At 38.8% G+C, this 23205-nt stretch overlaps 1 protein-coding gene across 1 annotated transcript in view; it reads right to left on the bottom strand.

The window, feature by feature from the left end:
* The window catches only part of NEK10 (NIMA related kinase 10), a 313705-nt gene that overhangs the window by 282621 nt on the left and 7879 nt on the right, over positions 1–23205 (bottom strand). Inside the window, exons 3-5 of the mRNA XM_060307961.1 lie at positions 16959–17082; positions 16485–16545; positions 2330–2460 (exon numbers count right to left, since the gene is read on the bottom strand). Coding sequence (XP_060163944.1) covers positions 2330–2460; positions 16485–16545; positions 16959–17032 — 266 coding nt within the window. The 5' untranslated portion in view covers positions 17033–17082. The remainder of the gene's footprint in view (positions 1–2329; positions 2461–16484; positions 16546–16958; positions 17083–23205) is intronic.

Below are 23205 nucleotides of genomic sequence, written 5' to 3'. Positions count from 1 at the left end.
GAAACAGGCAGACAAGAATCCCTCCCTTTACTTTACTACCCACAATGGCTCGTGGACGCTCTAGTTGTTAACACAACTGGACGCCATGCATATTTCCTTGTGGTCAACACCACTTCAACTGTGGTTGTGGATTGTGGGTGTGGGTGTGTGTACAACAAAGTTGTGAGATATTCTAGCTTCAGTTTTTTCTTTCCTGATATTACAGCCATCAGAGAGGTTAAAAATATCCCAAAGCATTCCACTTTAAAACTGGGAAAGGATAAGAGGTAATGCAGAAAAGGGTCATATCACTATGGAATATACAAACAATATTTTTGTGCCCATTAAAATAGACCAATTTAAGCCTATCTAGGCATGTTGTAAACCTGTTTGAAAAGTGACTCGGAGCAAGTTTTGTGAATGGAGACGTAGTGCTCAAGTCACATTCTGCTTTAAAAGTTGTAACAAATACAGATAAATTAAAAAGAAAAAGAAAATAGACCAATTTTAAGATCTAGGAGAAATACGCTGGAATTACATGGATGCACCACCTCAGAGGCAGGTTTTGTATCCTTATTATTGCCATTTGTTCTGTTCTGCCTTCACAGTCTTTCAGGTGTCATGGGACTGACTGTGTGTCCCTAAGTTAGCCAGGGCTGTCATTTCTTAGTACATGGACATGGGCAGACTGAATATGTAACAATTTTTAAAGAATTTTGTGTTCCTCACTAAACATGTATTTTAAAAATATTAACTCATGTAACATCATGTGATGTTTGTGGACTATTAAAGTCATTGTCATAAAATAACAGAGAAACAAAACCTAGGCCAAATAAATAAATTATCATTCTAGAATATTTATTTATATATATATTTTTTAATTTTTTAACATCTTTATTGGATTATAATTGCTTTACAATGGTGTGTTAGTTTCTGCTTTATAACAAAGCGAATCAGTTATACATATACATATGTCCCCATATCTCTTCCCTCTTGCATCTCCTTCCCTCCCATGCTCCCTATCCCACCCCTCTAGGTGGTCACAAAGCACCGAGCTGATCTCCCTGTGCTCTGCGGCTGCTTCCCACTAGCTATCTATTTTACGTTTGGTAGTGTATATATGTCCATGCCACTCTCTCACTTTGTCCCAGCTTCCCCTTCCCCTTCCCCATATCCTCAAGTCCATTCTCTAGTAGGTCTGCGTCTTTATTCCCATCTTGCCCCTAGGTTTCATGACCATTTTTTTTTTTTAGATTCCATATATATGTGTTAGCATATACGGTATTTGTTTTTCTCTTTCTGACTTACTTCACTCTGTATGACAGACTCTAGGTCCATCCGCCTCACAACAAATAACTCAATTTCATTTCTTTTTATGGCTGAGTAATATTCCATTGTATATATGTGCCACATCTTCTTTATCTATTCATCTGTTGATGGACACTTAGGTTGCTTCCATGTCCTGGCTATTGTAAATAGAGCTGCAATGAACATTTTGGTACATGACTCTTTTTGAATTACGGTTTTCTCAGGGTATATGCCCAGTAGTGGGATTGCTGGGTCGCATGGTAGTTCTATTTTTAGTTTTTTAAGGAACCTCCATACTGTTCTCCATAGCGGCTGTATCAATTTACATTCCCCCCAACAGTGCAAGAGGGTTCCCTTTTCTCCACACCCTCTCCACCATTTATTGTTTGTAGATTTTTTGATAATGGCCATAGAATATATATATCGATATTTCATGTCATTCATTATTTACATGACACTTAGTGCCAAATGACCTTAACAAACTGTAAAATAGGGAGAACCAGCTCCTGGAAGGAGGGTGGCCCACAACAATGTGCAGCTTCTAAGAGGTCTCCATGGCAACAGGAGAGCAAAACAGGGGCTGACACTTTCAACGTGAAAGGGGAGGGTGATGCTTCAACTGAAAGCCTCATGGCCTTGACAACCACAGCCTTCAGCCATCACATCTGCTCACAGCAGGTGCTTCTTTATGCCTCCTCACAGCTGGCAAGATATGCACCAGCCAAAAGCTAAAGACAAAGCTTGTTATCAGCCTCATCAGGTCAACAGCCTGAGCCATTTCTTCATGGAGCAAACACTAAATGTATGTCAAGAAGGTATCCTGAAACTCCCATGTCACTTTCACCTGCAGCCATTCAGCCTGCTATTCACACAGTACTTATGGGAACAGGTTAAGCACTAACTAAAATTATTAAACTAAGAATCCCCATGGTAAATTTTAAAATGGGTTTTAAATTTTAGCTCCTGTGACAAACTTAAATAAATCTTTGGGCTAATTAGCGGCCCAGGCTGCTGAAGGTAAGGGACATACTGGATTTCTTACCTAAAATTTTCAAGTTCAATGGCTTCTGTGGACTCGTGCCACTGACCTCGAGCTCCATGTCCACCCACCCTGATGGCAGGCTCAGACTTTGTCATGCTGCTTCTGGCACTATCGAAGTTAATGGCTGGAAGCTACAGAAATAAAGGCACAGAGGACTTGAGGATGACAATTCAGCACAGGATAAAGACAGTCACAAAAGCAGAGGCAACAGTGAAGGGAATGAGTGTTTCCCCGAGCCAACAATTAACAAGTTAGCTATGTCAAATGTAGGAGTTTTCCAAGATTTAGACATCCTTGACTTAAACATTTATTCTATCTTATGCTGCTTTTTCTTCATAGCTTGTAACACCACCTGATATCTTACAGTTATTTATGTATTTTCAGTCTCCTTGGTTATACTGTCAGCTCGACACAAACAGGAGCTTTCCTATCGCTGTTCAATGTTGTATCCATAGTACCTTACACAGTCCTGGGGATCCAGACCTGGGGGAGGCCTGGGCATTAGGCACTTTTGCAGCTTCTTGGGCGATTCAAACGTGCAATCAGAACAGAGAGCTGACAGATACAGCTAGAAACTCTCTGGCCTAGAGTGGAGCCCCAAACTGAGAGTGAGTCATCTTCACTCATTCTTCATCCTTACCCGTCACGTACACTGCTTGCCAACTGGAAGAGTTGTAAAGGTAAAGAGATACTATCACTTTTAATCAGTCTGAATATCCTGATTCCTCAATCATGTTTATAAAAGTCATGAAAATATATTTTAGAATTAACCATAAGAAAAGGAAAAATTTACATTAACTAAAACAATTTGAGCATGCCCCCATTTACAATATTAACTGGTAATTATTTATATAGTAAACTGTGATGTTATCAGTATTCAAGTAGTGTCACTTACCAACATTTACCTATAATTGGGATAACCCTGAGAATTGTTTCTTGTACCACAGCAAAGCTGAACAAAGTGCAAACAAATACCCTATTCTTTCCAAAGTACAAATGAGGAATGTTCTATAATTAGCTAAGATTTTACAGATGAGGTACGGAAAGCATAGTATAACAAAATAAACTTTTATTTTCAGTAAATCATTCTGTCCTATATATTATAATTATCAAATAATGCTACAATATGCTATGCTTATTGTCCTATTTCATCAAAGCATTTGATAGAAGTCTCCATAAAGACATGGTTTCCTCATCTAAAGAGAATATGCTGGACTTCCCACAAGGCAGTCAGCTGATAGATACCTTCTAATAAGGGCGTTCTTTAATAGGAAGCAAACCTTTCTTCATCATATGCCACCCATAGTTGAATTCTCAAAATATTAATAATAAATCTTATATTCTGTAAAACTACATTTCTATCTCAGTTCAGTGGGCCACCACAAGACAACAGGCCACAGGCACTTGAGGCACAATGCTCAGTGGTTAAGAGAACGAACTCTAGGCCAGATGCCCTGGGTTGAAATCTACTCTTAGACAACTGCATGATCTTGAAAGTTACTTAATCTCTCTGTACATCAGTTTCCACATCATTACAATGAAAATCATAATAATTCTATGTAGTTCAAAGTTATTATGAAAACTAAATGACTTAGAATTTATAAAGCACTTGCTATGTGCCAGGCATAGTTCTCAGTGCTTTATACTCTTTTAATCCCCCAAATTATTCTCATTGCACAGATGAATTTGCTAAATAAATGAGATTTGACCTTCCAAACTAGATGATTAGATGTGATAACCCAAATGATGCTAGGCATGAAGTCACAGCAATGAGCAGACTGTCCTGTGTTACTCAGGACGTGGAATGACGCAGAAAACAAGAAATAGGTTTTCCAGGCCCAAGGGCTCTCAAACCCCCTTGCCGTCACCACAACTGCCAGAATAGTGACTGCCAAAGAGAAGGTAGCCAGCACAGAGAGAACAAGCCCAGTGCACTCCAGGGAGAGGGCAGAAAGCGGCAGCAGCTTGCAGCCATTCCCTTCGGCAGCAGCACGGGCAGCTGGTGTTGGGAATCCACTCATGCACACGCAGTGGATGAGAAAGACTTGACATCTATAGTTGCAAAGACCAGGAACTTAACAGGAGAATCTATAAGCAACCAGCCTTCTTCAGATAAAAGTAACGTGAGTTTGAAACCCAGTTCAAAGCTTACAGCCTTTTCTCTTGGCTCCCCAGTCCCTTAGGCTCTTTGTGAATCCTTTATCTACCACATAAGTAGGTCCAGTGAAATCTCACCATCTGAAATAGCCACAGTCGGGGTATCCAGAGTGGAAAGGCCAGGTGAGCAGCCCCTTACAGACTTCTGTCATGTTAAGCCATTAGTTCTGTTAAGATACACTACCTCCGATGGGTTATTTTGGGCAACTCAAAATCTGAATTTTCAGCATCATAAATGTAGCATAACACAAATTCATATAGATAATTTAAAAGTGTGTCCCTTCCTACAAATGACAGACTTATAGACTCTCAGATTTGAAAACTTCCTCGAAAGGCATAGGATTCAGCCTCCAATCATCATCACCATCATCACCACCATAATAATCATCATAATGATGATGATCACCATCATGATTATCATCATCACCATCAACACAGATAACACTTGTGTGGTAGTTACCACATGCCAGGCACTGTTCTAAGTGTTTTGCAGGTTTAAATCTATTTAATCCTCATAACGACCGTATGAAGTAAATACCATTTTATGATGAGAGGACTAAGGCACAGAGGGCTAAGTTACTTAGGGCCCATAGTTCACAAGGGGCACAGCTGGGATTCAAATCCAGGCAATCGCCCTTCCTCTCCAACACTCTCAATCCTCCAGCATCTCTGATGTATCACCAATGATGAGAAACACTATCTTGAGTCAGCCCACTTGCTTTTCAGAGTCCTACTCTTGCCCAAGTTTTCCTTCAGGCTGAGATGAAAATCTGTCCCCCTGTGTTCTTTCCCTGTCTTTCAGCCCAGCGTCATCTCCTTTTACAATGTTAGATTTGACTATAAGTCCACATAAAATAAATAAACAAAAAATTGGGGTGAATAAAAACAACTCCTCAAGTTGTAGGTGCATTAAACTGGTCACCCATCCCAGAAAGCATGCAGTGTAAGCATGCATCCATTCCTGCCCAGGAGCATGCTGCGGACACAGCTGCTGACCACTTTTCAGGGCTCAGCACACACAGCTCCTGGAGATCGCCTGCCCCAGCCTCCCTGGTGGAGCCAGTCACTGCCTCCCCAGTGGCATTACTGTGCCAATCTCTCTTACAGCACTTATCACAATCCCATACTACGTCTGCACAACACATCAGCCTTTCCCCCTGAATTTGGCCACCCTGAGGGCAGCATCACATCTGTCTGTCTTTCTGTTCTTAGCACCTCTCACAGATCCAATGGGAATGGGATACCTACTTTACCTACTGTGGAATGGGAAGTTCACTTCATCCCCAGTCTCTTTGCTAAACTGATTCATCTCCAGACAAGTTCATTCGCTCAGTGTGTGTGTTGCAGACACATCTCTTGCCAGATGTGTGAGACACTGGGTATATAGTGAGCAGGACAGCCACAGCCTCTTCCTTCTCAAAAAGTTTACAGCCCAATGGGGGGTCGGGGGTCATCTAGCACTAGAACACACAGCAAAATGAGTGAACAAGGGTTTGTTGTGGTAGAAAGTAAAAGAGAGATAGGGTGGGTCCTGGACCAGGATGCCTGGAATATTCCAGAGTATTCCAGGCAGATTTTTGCACAGGCTGGAAGGCAGAGAAAAACTACATATGCTCTAGAAAGTGGCAGGTCCCTGAGCAGCTTGAGTAGCATGAGTGGAAAGGAAAGAGACTAGAGATTCAAGTGAAGGACCTTCCTAAAAATTTGATCATGTCACTTCTGTCTGGAAATTTCAACCTTCTCTGTTGCTTATGTGATAGATACAAAATTTGTAGATAGGCCTTCAGACATTGCACAGTTTCTTACAGCTTTATTTATCACTACTTTCAACAGAAATGTCTAGTCACCATTTTGCTTCAGTGTGTGTTATTTTCTTTCCTTCAGATATCTGATTATTTTACTCGTTTCACCCAGAATGCCTTTCCCATCAATTCCACCAGAGGACAGCCAGACCATTTTCCAAGAACCATGTCCTTTCCTGTGACTTGAGCTAAAAGTGGCCTCCTCATCCTCCTCAGAATCTGCCCAGCCACTGCCCATGCCTCTCCTACAGGATTCAAGTGTCCACTGGCCGTGGAAACCATAACTGCCGTTCCTAGTCCTGGTGTCTCAGAGCACAACAGTGCCTTAGACTTTTTCTTTCCACAGCATCTATCAAGACCTCTTTTATTTCAAGGCAAGTAATGGGCCTGTAATGAATTATTTTTCTATCTTTCTTTCATCTGTTTTTTTTCCTAATTGCAAACCAATTTCTCAGCTCCCTATGGTTTTAAATGTAGGAAAAAAATTTAATTCCAGCTCAAGGCAAATTATTTCAAGACTTGTGAAAATCTCTGGTGAAACCTCCAACCAACTTTATGACTTTACTTTGTTTCAACAACCCTGGGGCAATTCTTTTTCTTGAAGTATTTGGTTTTACTGGATTATGATTATTCTTACCCTGCTTACGATGAAAGGGCTCCTCTGCCTCAGTGTGTCTCTGTCCCCACTTCTGTGACAACAGAACTGTCCTCAGAACAGCAGTCTCTAAGATGGTGAAGCAAGGTACGCAGAGGCTCACAGAGCAAACGGGAAGAGAGCGAAAGTAGAACAGGGGAACAGACGCAACAATGAGGAAGGGCTTGGCTCATTAGAAATTCAGATGAAGGACATCCAGTTCTTGTAATTCTCTGCCCAAACCCACAAAGTACACTTCCCTCTGCAACTGCTTAATTAGCCATCTTGGTTCATTTGCAAGTGACAGGTCAGGTCTTGTTAGAACAGAAATTCAGGTGAGTGGGCCTTAATCCCCAGGCTTCCCTTTTCAAACTGACTGCTAAAGATCTTAGAGCCTAATGTGTGGCCAACTTGCATATTTTGATGGTCATTTCCTCTGGACTCTGAGTCTACTTTGTTCCCAAACATTGCTTTTCTTTTATGATAATCTGAGTACTTTACATATCTTCATAAGCCACCTTACTCTCTTTCTGGAGCAATCAAGATATAAACAAATTCTTGATTTATCCTCTCCAATATCTTTCTTCTCCTATAAATGTCTCCGCATTATTTTACAGAAAGGAGAATAGGGTGTTTAGAATAACATTTATTATTTCAAAATCATAAATGCATGAAAGTTTTATAAACAGAATTAAGAATGAATTTTGTTACCCTCAAGACATTTATATAAATGAGCAGTTATTTTCATTTTTTTCTTAGAACTATGCACTTTCTGAATAATTCAAGCATTACAAAAATGCATTTTTGAACGTATGAAATATTTTACAAAAAGATATGCCACGTGAACTTGTCAGACAACAGAATGCAAATTCTAAAATTGGTTAAAGGTGGCAAAACTCTTAAATTTACTTTAAGTCAGGTGTTAGCAAGGGAGTGGTGTTGAGAGAAGGCACAACAGATCCAGTGATCATGGACTTCAAAACTGGACAAGCAGAGCCCAAACCCACCACTGGTGTCTCTTTTACACTAGCCAGGTGGTTATACGTATCCATGAGGTCATCTAATTTTTAAGTTACAATTCAATTTGGTGAAAACTGATCAAGAGCTCACCGAATAGAGGATACGGTGAACCGGAAGCAAAAGTCAAAGCTGGAAATGTATAATCTCTCAGGAAATTAGAAATGTAGACAAGTCTTTCCAAAGTACAGAAAAAAATAATGCTATAATGTTGAAAGAAGGTACTTTGGGAAGAAAGGGATCACTTCTGGAATGGAAGATAAAGGAAAGCTTTTTTATGGAGGTGCTATCATTAGATCTTAGCCCTGGAAATAGGTAAGATTTTATAGAAAAGAAACTTGGGAGAAGGACAAATTTGAGAAAAAGCAAAAAGTAGGAATACTTGACATTCCGGTTACATCTTAGGATGTACAGTGAGAAAGAATGGAAACTATTGATACAACCAAATCTGTATGCTGAGTCACTGTGCTTCCTTTACTAAGAAACAGTGAACTTGATGTGTGGCACCCACTCATGACTATCAGTGAGCAGTGGGCCAGGAAGACTGTTTTAGCCGTGTGGAGATGGACAAAGAGTAAGTGATGCTGAAATAGACAGATGAGAAGAAAAGAGTTTCTGGGGTTATAGGCTTAAAAACAGAGAAGAAGGAAGAGGAGAAAAATATTTTAAGGCCATGTTTTCTTCAAATCAATGCTTATCCAGCTATTTTTTGAATTTAACTTCCCAAGTCATTTAAAAGATATCTCAGTGGTTAGAGGCACACATTGCAAAGATGGAGTATTTGGTTAGATCTGTACCTACCATTAGTTGGCTGTATGATCTCGAGAAAGCCATTTAACTTCTCTGTGCCTCAACTGGAGGAGAAGTGATGGGGTCGACCTGTGCCCCTGGGAGGAGACACAGAAGAGGAGGATAATATCACGGGTTCAGAGATCCTCCCTAGGGAGTGAGGGGTTCGAACCACATATTGGGAACCCCAGACCTGGGGGCCGACACTGGAAAGATGAGTCCCCTTAGCTGATTTGAAAACCAGTGGGACTTACAGGAGGGCTGTAAGAAACAAAGACTCTGCCCATGAAGAGCATTCACACGCTTGATTACTCATGGGAACAAGGCAGAGGAAGCAGACTGAAACTGCCTGTGGCTCTGGTTGGTTTCCCACGACCACCCCAGCACACACCCCAGCCCATGCTGCATGCCTGCTCTGGCCCCTCTAGATCCAGCACAGTCCCCCACTAGAGTGAAGGCCGCCAGAGCTGAGGAGGGTTCACACTTGGAGGGGGACAGAGCCAGCTTGGACCCAGCACAGCATCCAAACAGAGTGAGGGTGGCCTTTACTGGCTTTCACAGAGGCGGTGGGTCTAACTTAGACCCAACCCTCAGGGCTTCTGCTCCAGCAACTCGGGCCCCACCTTGCCCCTGATAGAGCAGTGATGGCCACTAAGTACAGGAGAAGCCCTGGCTCACACCTGGCTCTGGCTCTATCCCCTCTGTCTCCAGCCCCACCTCCAACCATAGTGAGAGCTGCCAGCACACTCTGGGGGAAGACATGACCTCGGGCTCACGTCAGATCCAGCTCTCCCACCAAAGCCACTGGGCACACACAGACTGCATAGGTATGCTCCCACACAAGGACATGACTTCAAGACCAGATTAGGTAACTGTTTCATGTAATTGCACAGAGACAGAGAAAGTTAAGCAAAATAAGAAGACAGAGGAATTTGTTCCAAATGAAAGAAGAAGAAAAAAAAACCTGAAAAAAACACAACTAATGAAACAGAGATAAATAATTTTTACCAGGTAAAGAGTTCAAAGCATTATTAATGAGAATGCTAACTGAACGTGGGTAAAGAATAGATGAACACAGTGAGTATTTTAACAAAAAACCTAGAAAATATAAAACAGAACCAGTCAGAGCTGAAGACTACAATACCTGAAATGAAAAACACAATACAAGTAATAAACCGCAGACTAGACAATACACAGGAATGTATAAGTGATCTGGAAGATAGAAACCACTCAATCAGAACAGCAAAAAGTAAAGCAAATTTAAAAAGTGACAACTGAATAAGGGACCTCTAGGACAAACATCAAGCATACTAACATGCTCATTATAGAGATTCCAGAAGGAGAAGAGCGAGAGACAGGGGTCAAAAATGTATTTGATAAAATTCTGGCTGAAAACTTCCCAAACCTTTAGAAAGAACAGATATTCAGGTATGAGAAGCACAGAGGGTCCCAAACAAGATGAACCCAAAGAGACCCACACCAAGGCATATCGTAATTAAAATGACAAAAGTTCAAGAGAAAGAGAGAATTCAAAAGGCAGCAAGAGAAAAATACAGTCACATACAAGGGAACTCCCATAATGCTATCAGCTGATTTTTCTGCAGAAACTTTGCAGGCCAGGAGGGAGTGGCAGATATATTTAAAGAGCTGAAAGTAGAAAAATCTAAAACCTAGGATACTCTACCCAGCAAGGTTATTATTCATGATTGAAGGAGAGATAAAGAGCTTTTCAGACAAGCAAAAATTAACAGAGTTCATCAGTACTAAAATGACCCTACAAGAAGCGTTAAAGGGTATTCTTTAACTGGCAAAGAAAAGGCTACAACAAGAAGTAAGAATTTAGAGGAAAGAAAAAAATTCCACTAGTAAAGGCAAATATATGGTATAGGCTGTGGATCAACCACTTAAATAAGCTAGTAGAAAGATTTGAAAAAAGTTGTATAATCAACTATAACTACAACAAACTGTTAAGGGATAAACATGAAGATGACATCAAAAAGACATAACATGGGGGAGGGGAGTAAAAAATGTAGATCTTTTAGAATATGTTTCAACTTAAATAATTATCAGTTTAAAACAAGTAGATATAGTTATAAGTCAACATATATATAAACCCCATGGTAACCACAAATCAAAAACCTACAATAGGTACACAAAAACAAGAGAGAAAGTAACATAAATATACTACTAAAGAAAATCATCAAACCATAGGGAAAGAACCAAAAAGAAGAACAGAGAAGAACTACCAAAACAACCAGCAAACAATGAACAAAATGGCAATAAGTACACACCTATCAATAATCACTTTAAAAGTCAATGGACTAAGTGCCCCAACCAAAAGACATACGGTGACTGACAGGATAAAAAAACAAGACCCATCTATATGCTGCTTAATGAAGAAATGCACTTCAGAGCTACAGACACCAACAGACTGAAAGTGAAGGGATGGAAAAAAATATTTCATGAAAATTGAAATGACAAGAAAGCTGGTGTACCAACACTAACATCAGACAGAGTAGACTTTAAAATGAAGTCTACAACAAAAGACAAAGAAGAGCATTATGATAAAGGGATCAATACAAGAAATGGATAAAAATTCGTTAACACACATGCACCTATTATAGATGCACATAAATATATAAAGCAAATACTAACAGACATAAAAGGAGAAGTTAACAATAATACAGTAGCAGTAAGGGACTGTATTACTGTACAGTGGGGACTTTAACACCCCACTTACATCAATGGACAGATCATCCAGAGAGAAAATCAATAAGGAAACAGTGGTCTTAATCACACAGTAGATCAGTTGGACTTAATAGATATATAAAGGACATTTCATCCAAAAACAGTAGAATATATGTTATTTTCAACTACACATGGGACATTCTCCAGGATAGATCACATGCTCAGCCACAAAACAAGTCTCAATGAATTGAAGAGGATAGAAATTATATCAAGCATTTTTTCTAACCACAATGGTTTGAAACTAGATATCAATTACAGGAAGAAAAATAGAAAAATGAACACTGGAGAGTAAACAACATGTTACTAAAAAAGTCACTGGGTCACTTAAAAAAAAAAAATCAGGGCTTCCCTGGTGGCGCAGTGGTTGAGAGTCCACCTGCCAATGCAGGGGACGTGGGTTCGTGCCTCGGTCCGGGAAGATCCCACATGCCGTGGAGCAGCTAGGCCCATAAGCCATGGCCGCTGAGCCTGCGTGTCCGGAGCCTGTGCTCCGCAACGGCAGAGGCCACAACAGTGAGAGGCCCACATACTGCAAAAAAAAAAAAAAAAAAAAAAATCAGAGGAAATTAGAAAATACCTTGAGACAAATGAAAATAAAAACACAATTTTCCAAAATCTATATAGGATACAGCAAAAGCAGTTTGAAGAGGGAAGTTTATAGTGATACAGGCCTATATCAAGAAACAAGAAAAACTCAGATAAACTACCTAACCATTCATCTATAGGAATCAGAAAAAGAAGAAGAAACAAGGCCCAAAGTCAGCAGAAGGAAGGAAATAATAAAGATCAGAGAGAAAATAAATAAAATAGTGACCAAAAAACAATACAAAACATCAATGAATCCAATGCTGCTTTTTTTTTTGAAAAGATAAAATTGATAAGCCTTTAGCCAGACTCATCAAGAAAAAAAGAGAGAGGATTCAAATAAACAAAATAAGAAGTGAAAGAGGAGAAATAACAACCAATATCAAAGAGATACAAAAAATCTAAAGAGAATACTTCAAACAGTTATATGCAAACAAACTGGAAGACCTAGAAGAAATGGATATATTTCTAGAAATATACAATCTTCTAAGACCAATGAGGAGGAAATTGACAACCTGAACATACAGAACACTAGTAGTGAAACTGAATTAGAAGTTTAAACAATTCTCTGCCAACAAAAGTCCAGGACCAAACAGGTTCACGAGGGAATTCTACCAAACTTTCGAAGAAGAGCTAATGCCTATCCTTTTCAATCTACTACCAAAGATTGAAGAGGAGGGAACACTCCCAAATTCATTTTACAAGGCCATCATTATTCTGATTCCAAAACCAGACAGAGACGCTACAAAAAAAGAACTTACAGGCCAATATTTCTGATGAACATAAATGCAAAAATTCTCAACAAAACACTAGCAAACCAAATTCAATAATACATAAAAGGGTCATACACCATGATCAACTGGGATTTATTCCAGGGTCACAAGGATATATACAAATAAACTAATGTGATACACACCATTAACAAAAGGAAGGATAAAAATCACATGATCACCTCAATAGACTCAGAAAAAGCATCTGACAAAATTCAACATCCATTCATGATAAAAACTCTCATCAAAGTTGGTATAGGGAACACATCTCAACATAATAAGGATCATATATGACAAACCCACACCTAACATCATACTCAATGGTGAAAAGCTGAAAGCTTTTCCTCTAAAATCACAAAAAAGACAAAGATGTCCACTCTCCTCACATGCATTTAACACAGTATTAGAAGTTCTAGCCACAGCAATCAAACAAGAAAAAGAAATAAAAGGCATCCCAATTGGAAGGGAAGAAGTAAAACTGTCAGTAGTTTCAGATAACATGATACTATATACATAAAACCCTATAGTCTCCAACCAAAAACTATTAGAACTAATAAATGAATTCAGTAAAGCTGCAAGATACAAGATTAATATACAAAAAATGTTGCTTTTCCATACACTAATAATGAACTATCAGAAAGAGAAAGCAAGAAAACAATCCCATTTATAATTGCATCCAAAAGAATAAAATACATAGAAATAAACTTAACTGAGGAGGTAAAAGACTTATACTCTAAAAACTATATGACATTGACACGGGGAGGGGGAAGGGTAAGTTGGGACAAAGTGAGAGAGTGGCATGGACATATTTACACTACCAAACGTAAAATAGATAGCTGGTGGGAAGCAGCCGCATAGCACAGGGAGATCAGCTCGGTGCTTTGTGACCACCTGGAGGGGTGGGATGGGGAGGGTGGGAGTGGGGGAGATGCGGGAGGGGGGAGATGTGGGGACATATGTATGTGTATGGCTGATTCACTTTGTTATGGAGCAGAGACTGACACACCATTGTAAAGCAATTATACTCTAATAAAGATGTTAAAAAAAAAAACAACTATATGACACTGATGAAGGAAATTGAAGACACCAAAGAAATGGAACGATATCCTGTGTTTGTGGATTGTAAGAATTAATATCATTAAAATGTCCATACTACCCAAGCAATCTACAGAGTTAGTGGAATCCCTATCAAAACACCTATGATATTTTTCACAGAGCTAGGACAAATAATCCTAAAATTTTTATGGAACTACAAAAGACCCTGGATAGCCAAAGCAATCTTGAGAAAAAAGAACAAAGCTGGAGGGATCAAACTCCTTGACTTCAAACTGTACTACAAAGCTACAAGTGATCAAAACAGTATGGTATTGGCACCAAAAAAGACACACAGATCAAGAGCCCAGAAAAGAACCCACAAACTTATGGTCAATTAATCTATGACAAAGGAGGCAAGAATATACAATGGGGAAAAGACAGTCTCTTCAATAAGTGGTGCTGGGAAAACTGAACAGGTACATGTAAAAGAATGAAATTAGAACATTTTCTCACACTATATACAAAAACAAACTCAAAATGGATCAAAGACCCAAATGTAAGACTGGAAACCATAAAACTCCTAGAAGAAAACATTCCTTGACATAACCTGTAGCAATATTTTTTTGGTTCTGTCTCCTAAAGCAAAGGAAACAAAAGCAAAACTAAACAAATGGGATATAATTAAACTTAAAAGCTTTTGTATAGCAAAGAAACCATCAACATAATGAAAAGACAACCTACTGAATGGGAGAAAATATTCACAAATGATGATGACCAGTAAGGGGTTAATACCTAAAATATATAAATAGCTAATACAACTCAATATCAAAAAAACAAACAATCTGATTAAAAAATGGGCAGAAGACCTGAATAGACATTTTTGCAAAGAAGACATACAGATGGACAACAGGGACATGAAAAGATGCTCAACCTTGCTAATCATCAGGGAAATGCAAATCAAAACCACAATGAGATATCACCTCACACCCATCAGAATGGCTCTCATCACAAAGACAACATGTAACAAATGTTGGCAAGGATGTGGAGAAAAGGGAACACTGCTGGTGCGAATGTAAACAGGTGCAGCCACTATGGAAAACAGTATGGAGGTTCCTCAAAAAACTAAAGATAGAACTACCATATGATCCAGTAATTCCACTCCTGGGTATATATCCAAGGAAAACAAAAACACTAATTTGAAAAGTTACGTGCACCCTAATGTTCATAGCAGTATTATTTACAATAGCCATAATATGGAAGCAACCTAAATGCCCATCAACAGATTTATGTAGATGATATACATATCACACGTATATATCACACACACACACACACACACAATGGAATTCACTCAGCTATAAAAGAGAATGAAATATTGCCATTTGCAACAATATGGTTGGACCTAGAAATTATTAACCTTAGTGAAATAAATCAGAGAAAGACAAATCCTGTATGTTATCACTTATATGCGGAATCTTAAAAATAAACAAACGAATATGTATAACAAAACAGAAACAGACTCACAGAGAATAAACTAGTGGTTACCAGAGGGGAAAGGGAAGTGAGGAGGGGTGATATAGGGGTAGGGGATTAAAAGGTACAAACTACTATGTATAAAATAAAAAAGCTACAAGGATATATTGTACAGCACAGGGAACATAGTCAATATTTTACAATAACTATAAATGGAGTATAATCTTAAAAAGATTTAATCATTATGTTGTACCACTGAAACTAATATAATATTGTAAATCAACTATACTTCAATAAAAAAAATGTTGTAAATGCTGTAGTTCTCTGGTAGGTTTAGTGGATATAACAAAAGCCAGTAGGGCTGTATTACCACATGAGCTCATAAACAAATTTACTTAACAAGTATACCACAGTTGACTTTGGAGTCTGGCTCCCGGGGTTCAAATCCCATCCCTGCCATTTACTAATTTACTGTGCTAAATAAGCTGTCTTCATTATTATTAGCATTTCTGTGTTATTCCCTAAACCTCCATGGATAGCCTCTAATCTCTTGACTCTCTAAAGTCTGACAGAAGCTAAACCAAAAAGAAACATTTAGAGATAAATTCAAGCAGCAGTACCATTCTTTCTCTGTCTATTAAAAAAAAAAATTCTATTGTAAAAATAGCCAAAACTCACTCCTTCCTTTCCCCTGTTTTTGGTGAGATATAATTTGCAGCAAGCATCAAAAGTGGTGCTGTAGCAAGTCGGCAGCCTCAGAAGTGGGGAAGCAGAGACGAAGGGAAAGGTGATGAACAGTGTTTTGGAGAAATCAACTTCCCTAGAGCTCTGCGGTTTCAAACATTGGGCATTCAAATGAAGAGAGCTCTGTTTCTATACTGAAATGCTTTTGCTGATTAGGACACATGGCACTGAACAGAGGATAAAGCGGGCCCCAGGCATGAGAGCAAAAGAATGAAAAGGCTGTGGATACAGAGTCTTGCATCCTGAACCTGACAGGTATGAAAGAAACAGCTAGAAGAAAGACAAAACATAAGAAAGAACAAAGAAAAATAGACTTATCGTTCACATGATGTTAAATGGATCCCTTTGGAAACATGTGATTTCTCTGTCGTTAATAGACGCACATTCTTTGAAAACACTACCTGTTGTTTGCTTGACTGAACGTTCAAAAGGCACAGAAGTCTTTTAAGATCTGAATAGTCCCTAGGAGAAAGAATAACACAAGGGGATATGGGGATATGTGTATACATATAGCTGATTCACTTTGTTATACAGCAGAAACTAACATGACATTGTAAAGCAATTATACTCCAATAAAGATGTTAAAAAAAAAAAAAGAATAACACAGTGTCAACCAACAGAAGACTCCAGGTGAACTAGTCATGTTACCCACTAGTAACATAGAACACTGCTACTTGGAGGCCTGCTTTTATAGACTGAAACATATACATGCTAAATGTTTCTGTAGAACTCTAGAAATGCACAAACATTTCAGTAAACACTGTACCCCAGAGCAGCAGTTGTCAAGGATCTACTCTATTTCTCAAAAAGCCATTAAATCTGGTTGCTGGCCACTGCCTGAGTTAATAATTAGCAAAGACTCAGAAGGGAGTTACCTGGTGATGATTCCTTGTTGTTTTTTATCGGTTGATTTTTCTGTGGTCTTCACTTTTTTGTCTTGATCAGGCATTGTAAAACATCAATGCCCCAGAATTAACATCACATTCCTTTCAAAGTAAACTAGAAGGAAAAACTTTAGTTGGGTTATGTGCTCCAACATATTCTCAATTAATGCAGGCAAAATTCACTTATAACATTTATTTAAATATGCACAAACTAACATTTATTTGTAATATAGCAATATAAATGCTAATATGAATAACATTTACTATTTATCATTCAAAGGCCTTTGGATACATTTAGGGCATAGCTTATAATTATAGTAGTACTTTAGCCTATATTTTCTGAGTCATTCTTGATTTCAAATATTCTGACCCATTACCCCAACAAGTATTGTTCTGCTTGTCAGGAAAAGTGCCCCAATTTGGGGTTTCCAAAATATGCATAAGCAAATACCTGAAGTCCAACTGACACTTTTATGCCATCTTACTTGTCTTTCTCGGCAAGTTTCCTTAACAGTAGAGTACGCTGCTACTTCAGGGAGTTCCTCTCTCATCGTGGTCATGCCCCTAAAAATCCCAGAGAAAGCTCCACCCACTTGCAAATAAGCATTACAGTGTCAAGGGCAACACACAAAATGTCCTTGGGTTTCCAGAATTCCTAAAGTTTTTAAGCTGAATCCCCATGTGAGTCAACTCTAGTCATAACCTCTTCTGCAAGAATTGGGTCAGTCTTGCACAGCCCCTGGACTCACTCAAACATCCTGTTAAAAATAAGACAATGGGCGCATTGTTTTAGACAATGGAGTTGTTTATGCTAATCTCTGGGTCACCAAACTTAACTTAATTACAGTTTTGTCTCTCCCAGAAATGGGAACTTAAACTAGCCAATCAGGAATCTCCTGATCAGCACTAGTTAGGCAAGCTGCCTGATAAAACCCTCTATCCTCTTTAGGAAAAGTAACCTTGCAATAACCAATCCGTTTTTTGACTAACTCCTAATGAAGAATAACTTCCTCGTTCCTGCCCTCTTCTGCCTATAAAAGTCTTTCATTTGTACAGTTCCTCAGAGCTCCTTTCTATCTGCTAGATTGAATGCTGCCCATTCATGACTCACTGAATAAAGCCAATAAGATCTTCAAAATGTACTCAGTTGAATTTTGTGTTTTAACAATCCAGACAGTGAGGCTGCCAGCCTGGGAACACAACCCAATAGGCATCTCACTCTTCTGAATTAGGCTTTGTAGTCATTATGGTTGGTCACCCTTCCTAGGATAAATTTTAATACTATTTCCCACTCCTACTCAAAAGGTTATTATGAGTTCACTAATGGAAACAATTTATTTGTTTACCCTTTCCTTAATCAATTTCTGACTAAATTGTTTTAGAATAGAAACAAAAAGAAAGTTGAAGATACTCATACTTTCAATTACCTAGCAAATACAAAATTAAATGTACTATTGGTTTAATTCTTGACTGGATGTAAAATTTTCCAGTTGCGCTTCAATGCTACTGCTTGACTTCAGAGTGTTTTTCAGGCATGAAAAATCATGCATTATTGTCCTATAATTCCATGCCTCAATGTATTATGAAATTGATGGTCAAAATCCAAGTGTTTCAGAGGTATTTACAGGCAAAAGGAATGTGCCAATGGGTATTTTACTGCAACAGAATCTAGTGACATTTAATTTTGTGAAATGAACAAACACAGTTTATCTAAGGATTTAAAAATTATTTTCCCAATATTGTTGTCATACTTGTGACAAATAGTTGAGCTGGAACTAAAAGCTGAAAAGCAAGGCTCTCATCACAGATGCACACCAAGAAAAGCACAATATCAATATTTTAGGATTGTGCCCAGGACCTAGCACCATGGCTTCATTCCTTCAAGAAATATTTATTGAACGCTTACTATGTCCAATCTCAGACAGAAAACTACTAAAGATAAAAGAGGATATCCCAGATATAGGATTCTACTACAAGCAAAGAAAAACCCACTTAGGAACTTTAAACTATGTTTTGTGAGATATTCAGATAGAGAGATGATTTAGCATCTGTTTAAAAGAAAGAAAGAAAAAAGGAAGGAACAAAGGGAGGAGTAGGGAGGAAAAGAGGAAGAATGGATGATCTGTACATAATTTTTCAAAAGCAAGAGATCCAAGTGCTTTTCATATATAGATATTAAAATGCCCCAAAAGTTCTAAAATAAATGGAAATCCAGTCAAAATAAATATAATCTAACTTTACTTTTCCCTGAAGAACAGAGGGAAAATTCCACATAGACACACTGGCCTGTCAGCTTCAAATTCTGCTCAAACCATAGCTCCAGACCATTTTAGAAACAGGGACGTGAAAGTCACAGTGATTAGTACATGAAAATGTGTGGAAAAGCTCACAGGCTTCTGATGCTAGATGATATCTCCCACAATCAAACCCTGCTAAACACTCTGTCTTATTCCCTTGTTTAATCTCTGTAATTTTATTGACCCAGTGTGTGAACAGGAAATAATCCTCTAATAGTTTTATCAGTTGAAGATTAGCTTCTACTCTGTGAGCTGGAAGAGTGAAAATAGATAACTCTCTGGAAATGTTTCACTTAATTGAACAGTAAACAAATTCACCAGAATCAGAAGAAATAGGCAATTGCCTTTAGGATAAAAAACAAAATCCTTTCCACTTGATGGCTGTTAAAATGGAAGCTGTTCCAAAAACAAAAAAACTTCAAGAACTTGGGAATACTATAAAATATTTAATTTAATCCCATCTTTAATTAACAAAAATGATAACACTATACCAAAGGCTATACTTCAAAACTGGTGGGTGGCAGGGAGGACAGTTCATCTCTTAAGTCATTTCCTAGAAGCAAACAACTTTCTGAGGAAGTGTTCCTCAGAGGGCAAGTGAGGGCAAGAGCCGTGCAGGTAGAGTTTGCCTCAGAGCCAGTGTCCAAACCTGAGGGAAGGAGTGGTTGGTAAAGGGCCCTGAGGGAGGTCCTAGCCCCTCAGGTGTAAGGGAGCAGGATCCTATGGGGCCTTCCTGGGGCAGACCCCTCCCCCATCCTCTGCTGTAGCTCCTCTCCGAAGTAGTATCTGATGCACATTTCCTGACTTGTTTTACAGATGCTAAAACCACCATCAAAAGGAAGAAATTAACTAGTTGATGATCGTAAGCACCTATTGGCATCTAAGGATTGATAATGTTAATACCCTGTAACCTCACCATCAACCAACCAGACAATTGTGCATGAGTGGATCATATACCCTGGGACTCCCCTCCCTCACCTGGCCTTTAAAAATGTTTTGCTGAAACACATTGGGGAGTTTAGGCTTTTTGAGCACTAGCTGCCTGGACTCCTTGCTGGCCCCTGCGATAGACTGCACTTTCCTTCGCCACAGCTGGGTGTCAGTAGATTGGCTTTACTGTGAGTGGACAAGCAGACCTGAGTTTGGTTCTGTGACACAGGCACTGCTGACTGGGGGCAAAGAGCCTCCAGTAGCTTGAGCAGTCCTCCCAAAAAGAGACCCAGGAGCTGGCTATTAGAAGCAAAAGAACTTTGAAGCCAATACCTGGGGCACACAAACAGGCCTTAGGGATGGGGGCTCTGTGGATGCCCACATCCCCCAAGGATGAGCGTGGGTGATGGGGCTGCAAGGGCCTGGCTGCAGATGCACACAGAGCAGAGTCGAAAGCAGTTCCCTCTTGCTTTGACCCTGACTTCTCTGAGCTCTTCCATCATCTCCCTCACCCTCAGCCCACTGCAGCTCAGTTCCTTCAGGTCACTCAGCCTCAACTCAGATGTCACCTCCTTGCTGAGAACTACTCTGCGACCCATTCACCATCACATGCTCACACTCACCACTCTACCCTGTTTTATTTCCTTGTGGGGCTCATCAACATCAGGAGAACTCCTAGCCATTCACTGGTCTCCATGCACTTGATAATAAGCCCCATGTGGGCAGGGACTGTGTCTGCTTTATCCTCACACACAGAACAGCAAGTGGCACAGGGTAAGCACAGCGTATGGACTCAAAAAATATTTGTGTCACAATCAGTAAGGAGTGGCTCAGGTATTTTTACCAAAGTTTGTGAATTATTTGCTTTTTAACAATTACTAATTTTGGGATTAGAACCTCCCTTGACCACCCACCACCCCCCCGCCCCCAACCAAGTCTGGTGCTCCTCCTCAGAGCCCAGGGAAGCCTGTACTCCCCACGCTGCAAACCTGTGCAAAAAGTATGGCAATTGCCTGATGACCCCATAAAGCAGGATTGGGTCTCCTGTATTCACCAGACACATGGTAGGCAAACAATAAATATTTATTGAAAAAAATTAATGAATGGATGAATAAAAGATTTTTAAAAACCAATGTCATTATTCCTTTAGTTCAAAGATCTTTCATAAAGCTTCCTTATAAATCAAATCAACTGATAAGTATTTGTAATGCTATAATAATATTGAACACACTCAGGAATGATCTAACTTATTCAATCTTTAGGAGGAAAATTGGAGTCCTAAATAAGAAAATATTCATGAACAGTGCTTCTCAAATTATCCATAAAGTTTTTTTTTCCAATCTATTATGGATCAACACTTTTAGTCCATATCGTATCCAGAAAAATAAGCCCATCACTGATCATGTGCTTGGATAGCACAGCAATGTCAAATTGCTATAAACATTTCTCAATGCTTGCTCTCAATTTTGTATCTCTCCCTCATGGACCAGTAACACTAGTCTGAAGATTACCTCAATAGCACTGGCCTAGGTACCTGAGGGTTCTCCTTTCAAATAACAATATTGTTTTCACAGTGACCCTAGATGATCCTCTGAGAATCACTGCCCTACGTGGAGTGCCTGAAAGGACTAACCCAGTCATTGTCAATTCCAGGACAACCAAGGGAGGGTAAGAGTGGCTGAATGCACTATGTCCTATTTCTCTGGGGGTCTCTGTACAGTTTCGTTTGAAAACAAGGTTCCACTGGTAAAAATAAAAATAGAAAACCACTCATTTTCTAACATTTATTTTACAGATGAGATGAGGCCAGAGATTATGATACTTGCTACATAAACACTTGTATTCACTTATATTCATATGGAGATTTTCCTTTGATTCTAAATGGAAAATGTGAAATTTAGTATTTTTTCTTAAAATGGAATGGGTATAGAAGTGAAAGATTACATATAAAATACAAGTGCATATTACTTTAAGGACAGAAACATTCAGTATCTTTCCTCTGTACCTCTCAGTCATGGAACCCAAATACTATCTCAGATCAGATAGTCAAATAGTTTGGTGTTTACAGCCCTAGTCAAGTACAGGCATAATCACAGTTCTGACTCATTGTTGAATTTTTAAACCCATTTTAAAAAAGAAACTCTCGAAAGTAATTCATTCTCCTGATGTCACCTGAAATTTGGGTTAATAATAAAAGAAAGTCCCCAGAGACACACACCTCACTCAGTAATTGCAGGGTAAACACGTATGACAGAGAGATTATCCATGCCATGGTAAAATTAATTGATTGTAATTAATCTAAATTGTGCAATATAAACCCACTAACTAAATAACATGGCGAGTATTTATGATACGGTTTTCAGATTCCCTGCCCAGAAATTCCTTTTCATACCACAATTGCCTTAGCTATTCGAGAGATCCTTAAATGACCTCATCTTTTCTAAAGACAAAACAGAAAAATCATTTGATTCATTTTGGGAAATAGCTTCATATCCCACAGATACATGTTTTTCCTTCTAATCACTTAGGTTGCATCTTTGTAACTATTCCATTTTATTTACTACCTTTACTAATGGTTAAAAAAAATAAAACCAGCACTTAGAACATAATAGCAGTAAGAGTTTGGCATGACTAAGGTTAATTACCACTTTGCTACATCAGCTTTATTATTTTTGAAAAGGCACTAAAATAAAGTGTCATGAACCCTACCACGGAAGTTAGAACTTCTTGTACCAACAACAGGGAGTCCTTCTTTCCTTGGCTGAATGACAGCTAACCTCCATGTTAGATGTCAAGATGCAGTCTGTCTGTGCTCAGGTAGGTATTAAAAACTTACAGAACTTTCAGCCCCACAAATAGATGGAAATGCAAAATGAAAAATCATTACTCCAATTCCTTTAATGTAGACATATTTCCTTAAAATTCCTTTAAAATTTGAAAAAAGTGGTTAAAATAAGATATAATTTTAAATAAGATATAATTCACATAGAGCAACCAGAAATAAGGAAAAT

The sequence above is a fragment of the Globicephala melas genome, chromosome 11, assembly GCF_963455315.2.
Source record: "Globicephala melas chromosome 11, mGloMel1.2, whole genome shotgun sequence".
In the NCBI taxonomy this organism is placed as follows: Eukaryota; Metazoa; Chordata; class Mammalia; order Artiodactyla; family Delphinidae; genus Globicephala; species Globicephala melas.
This window is presented reverse-complemented; position numbering and strand designations above follow the sequence as displayed.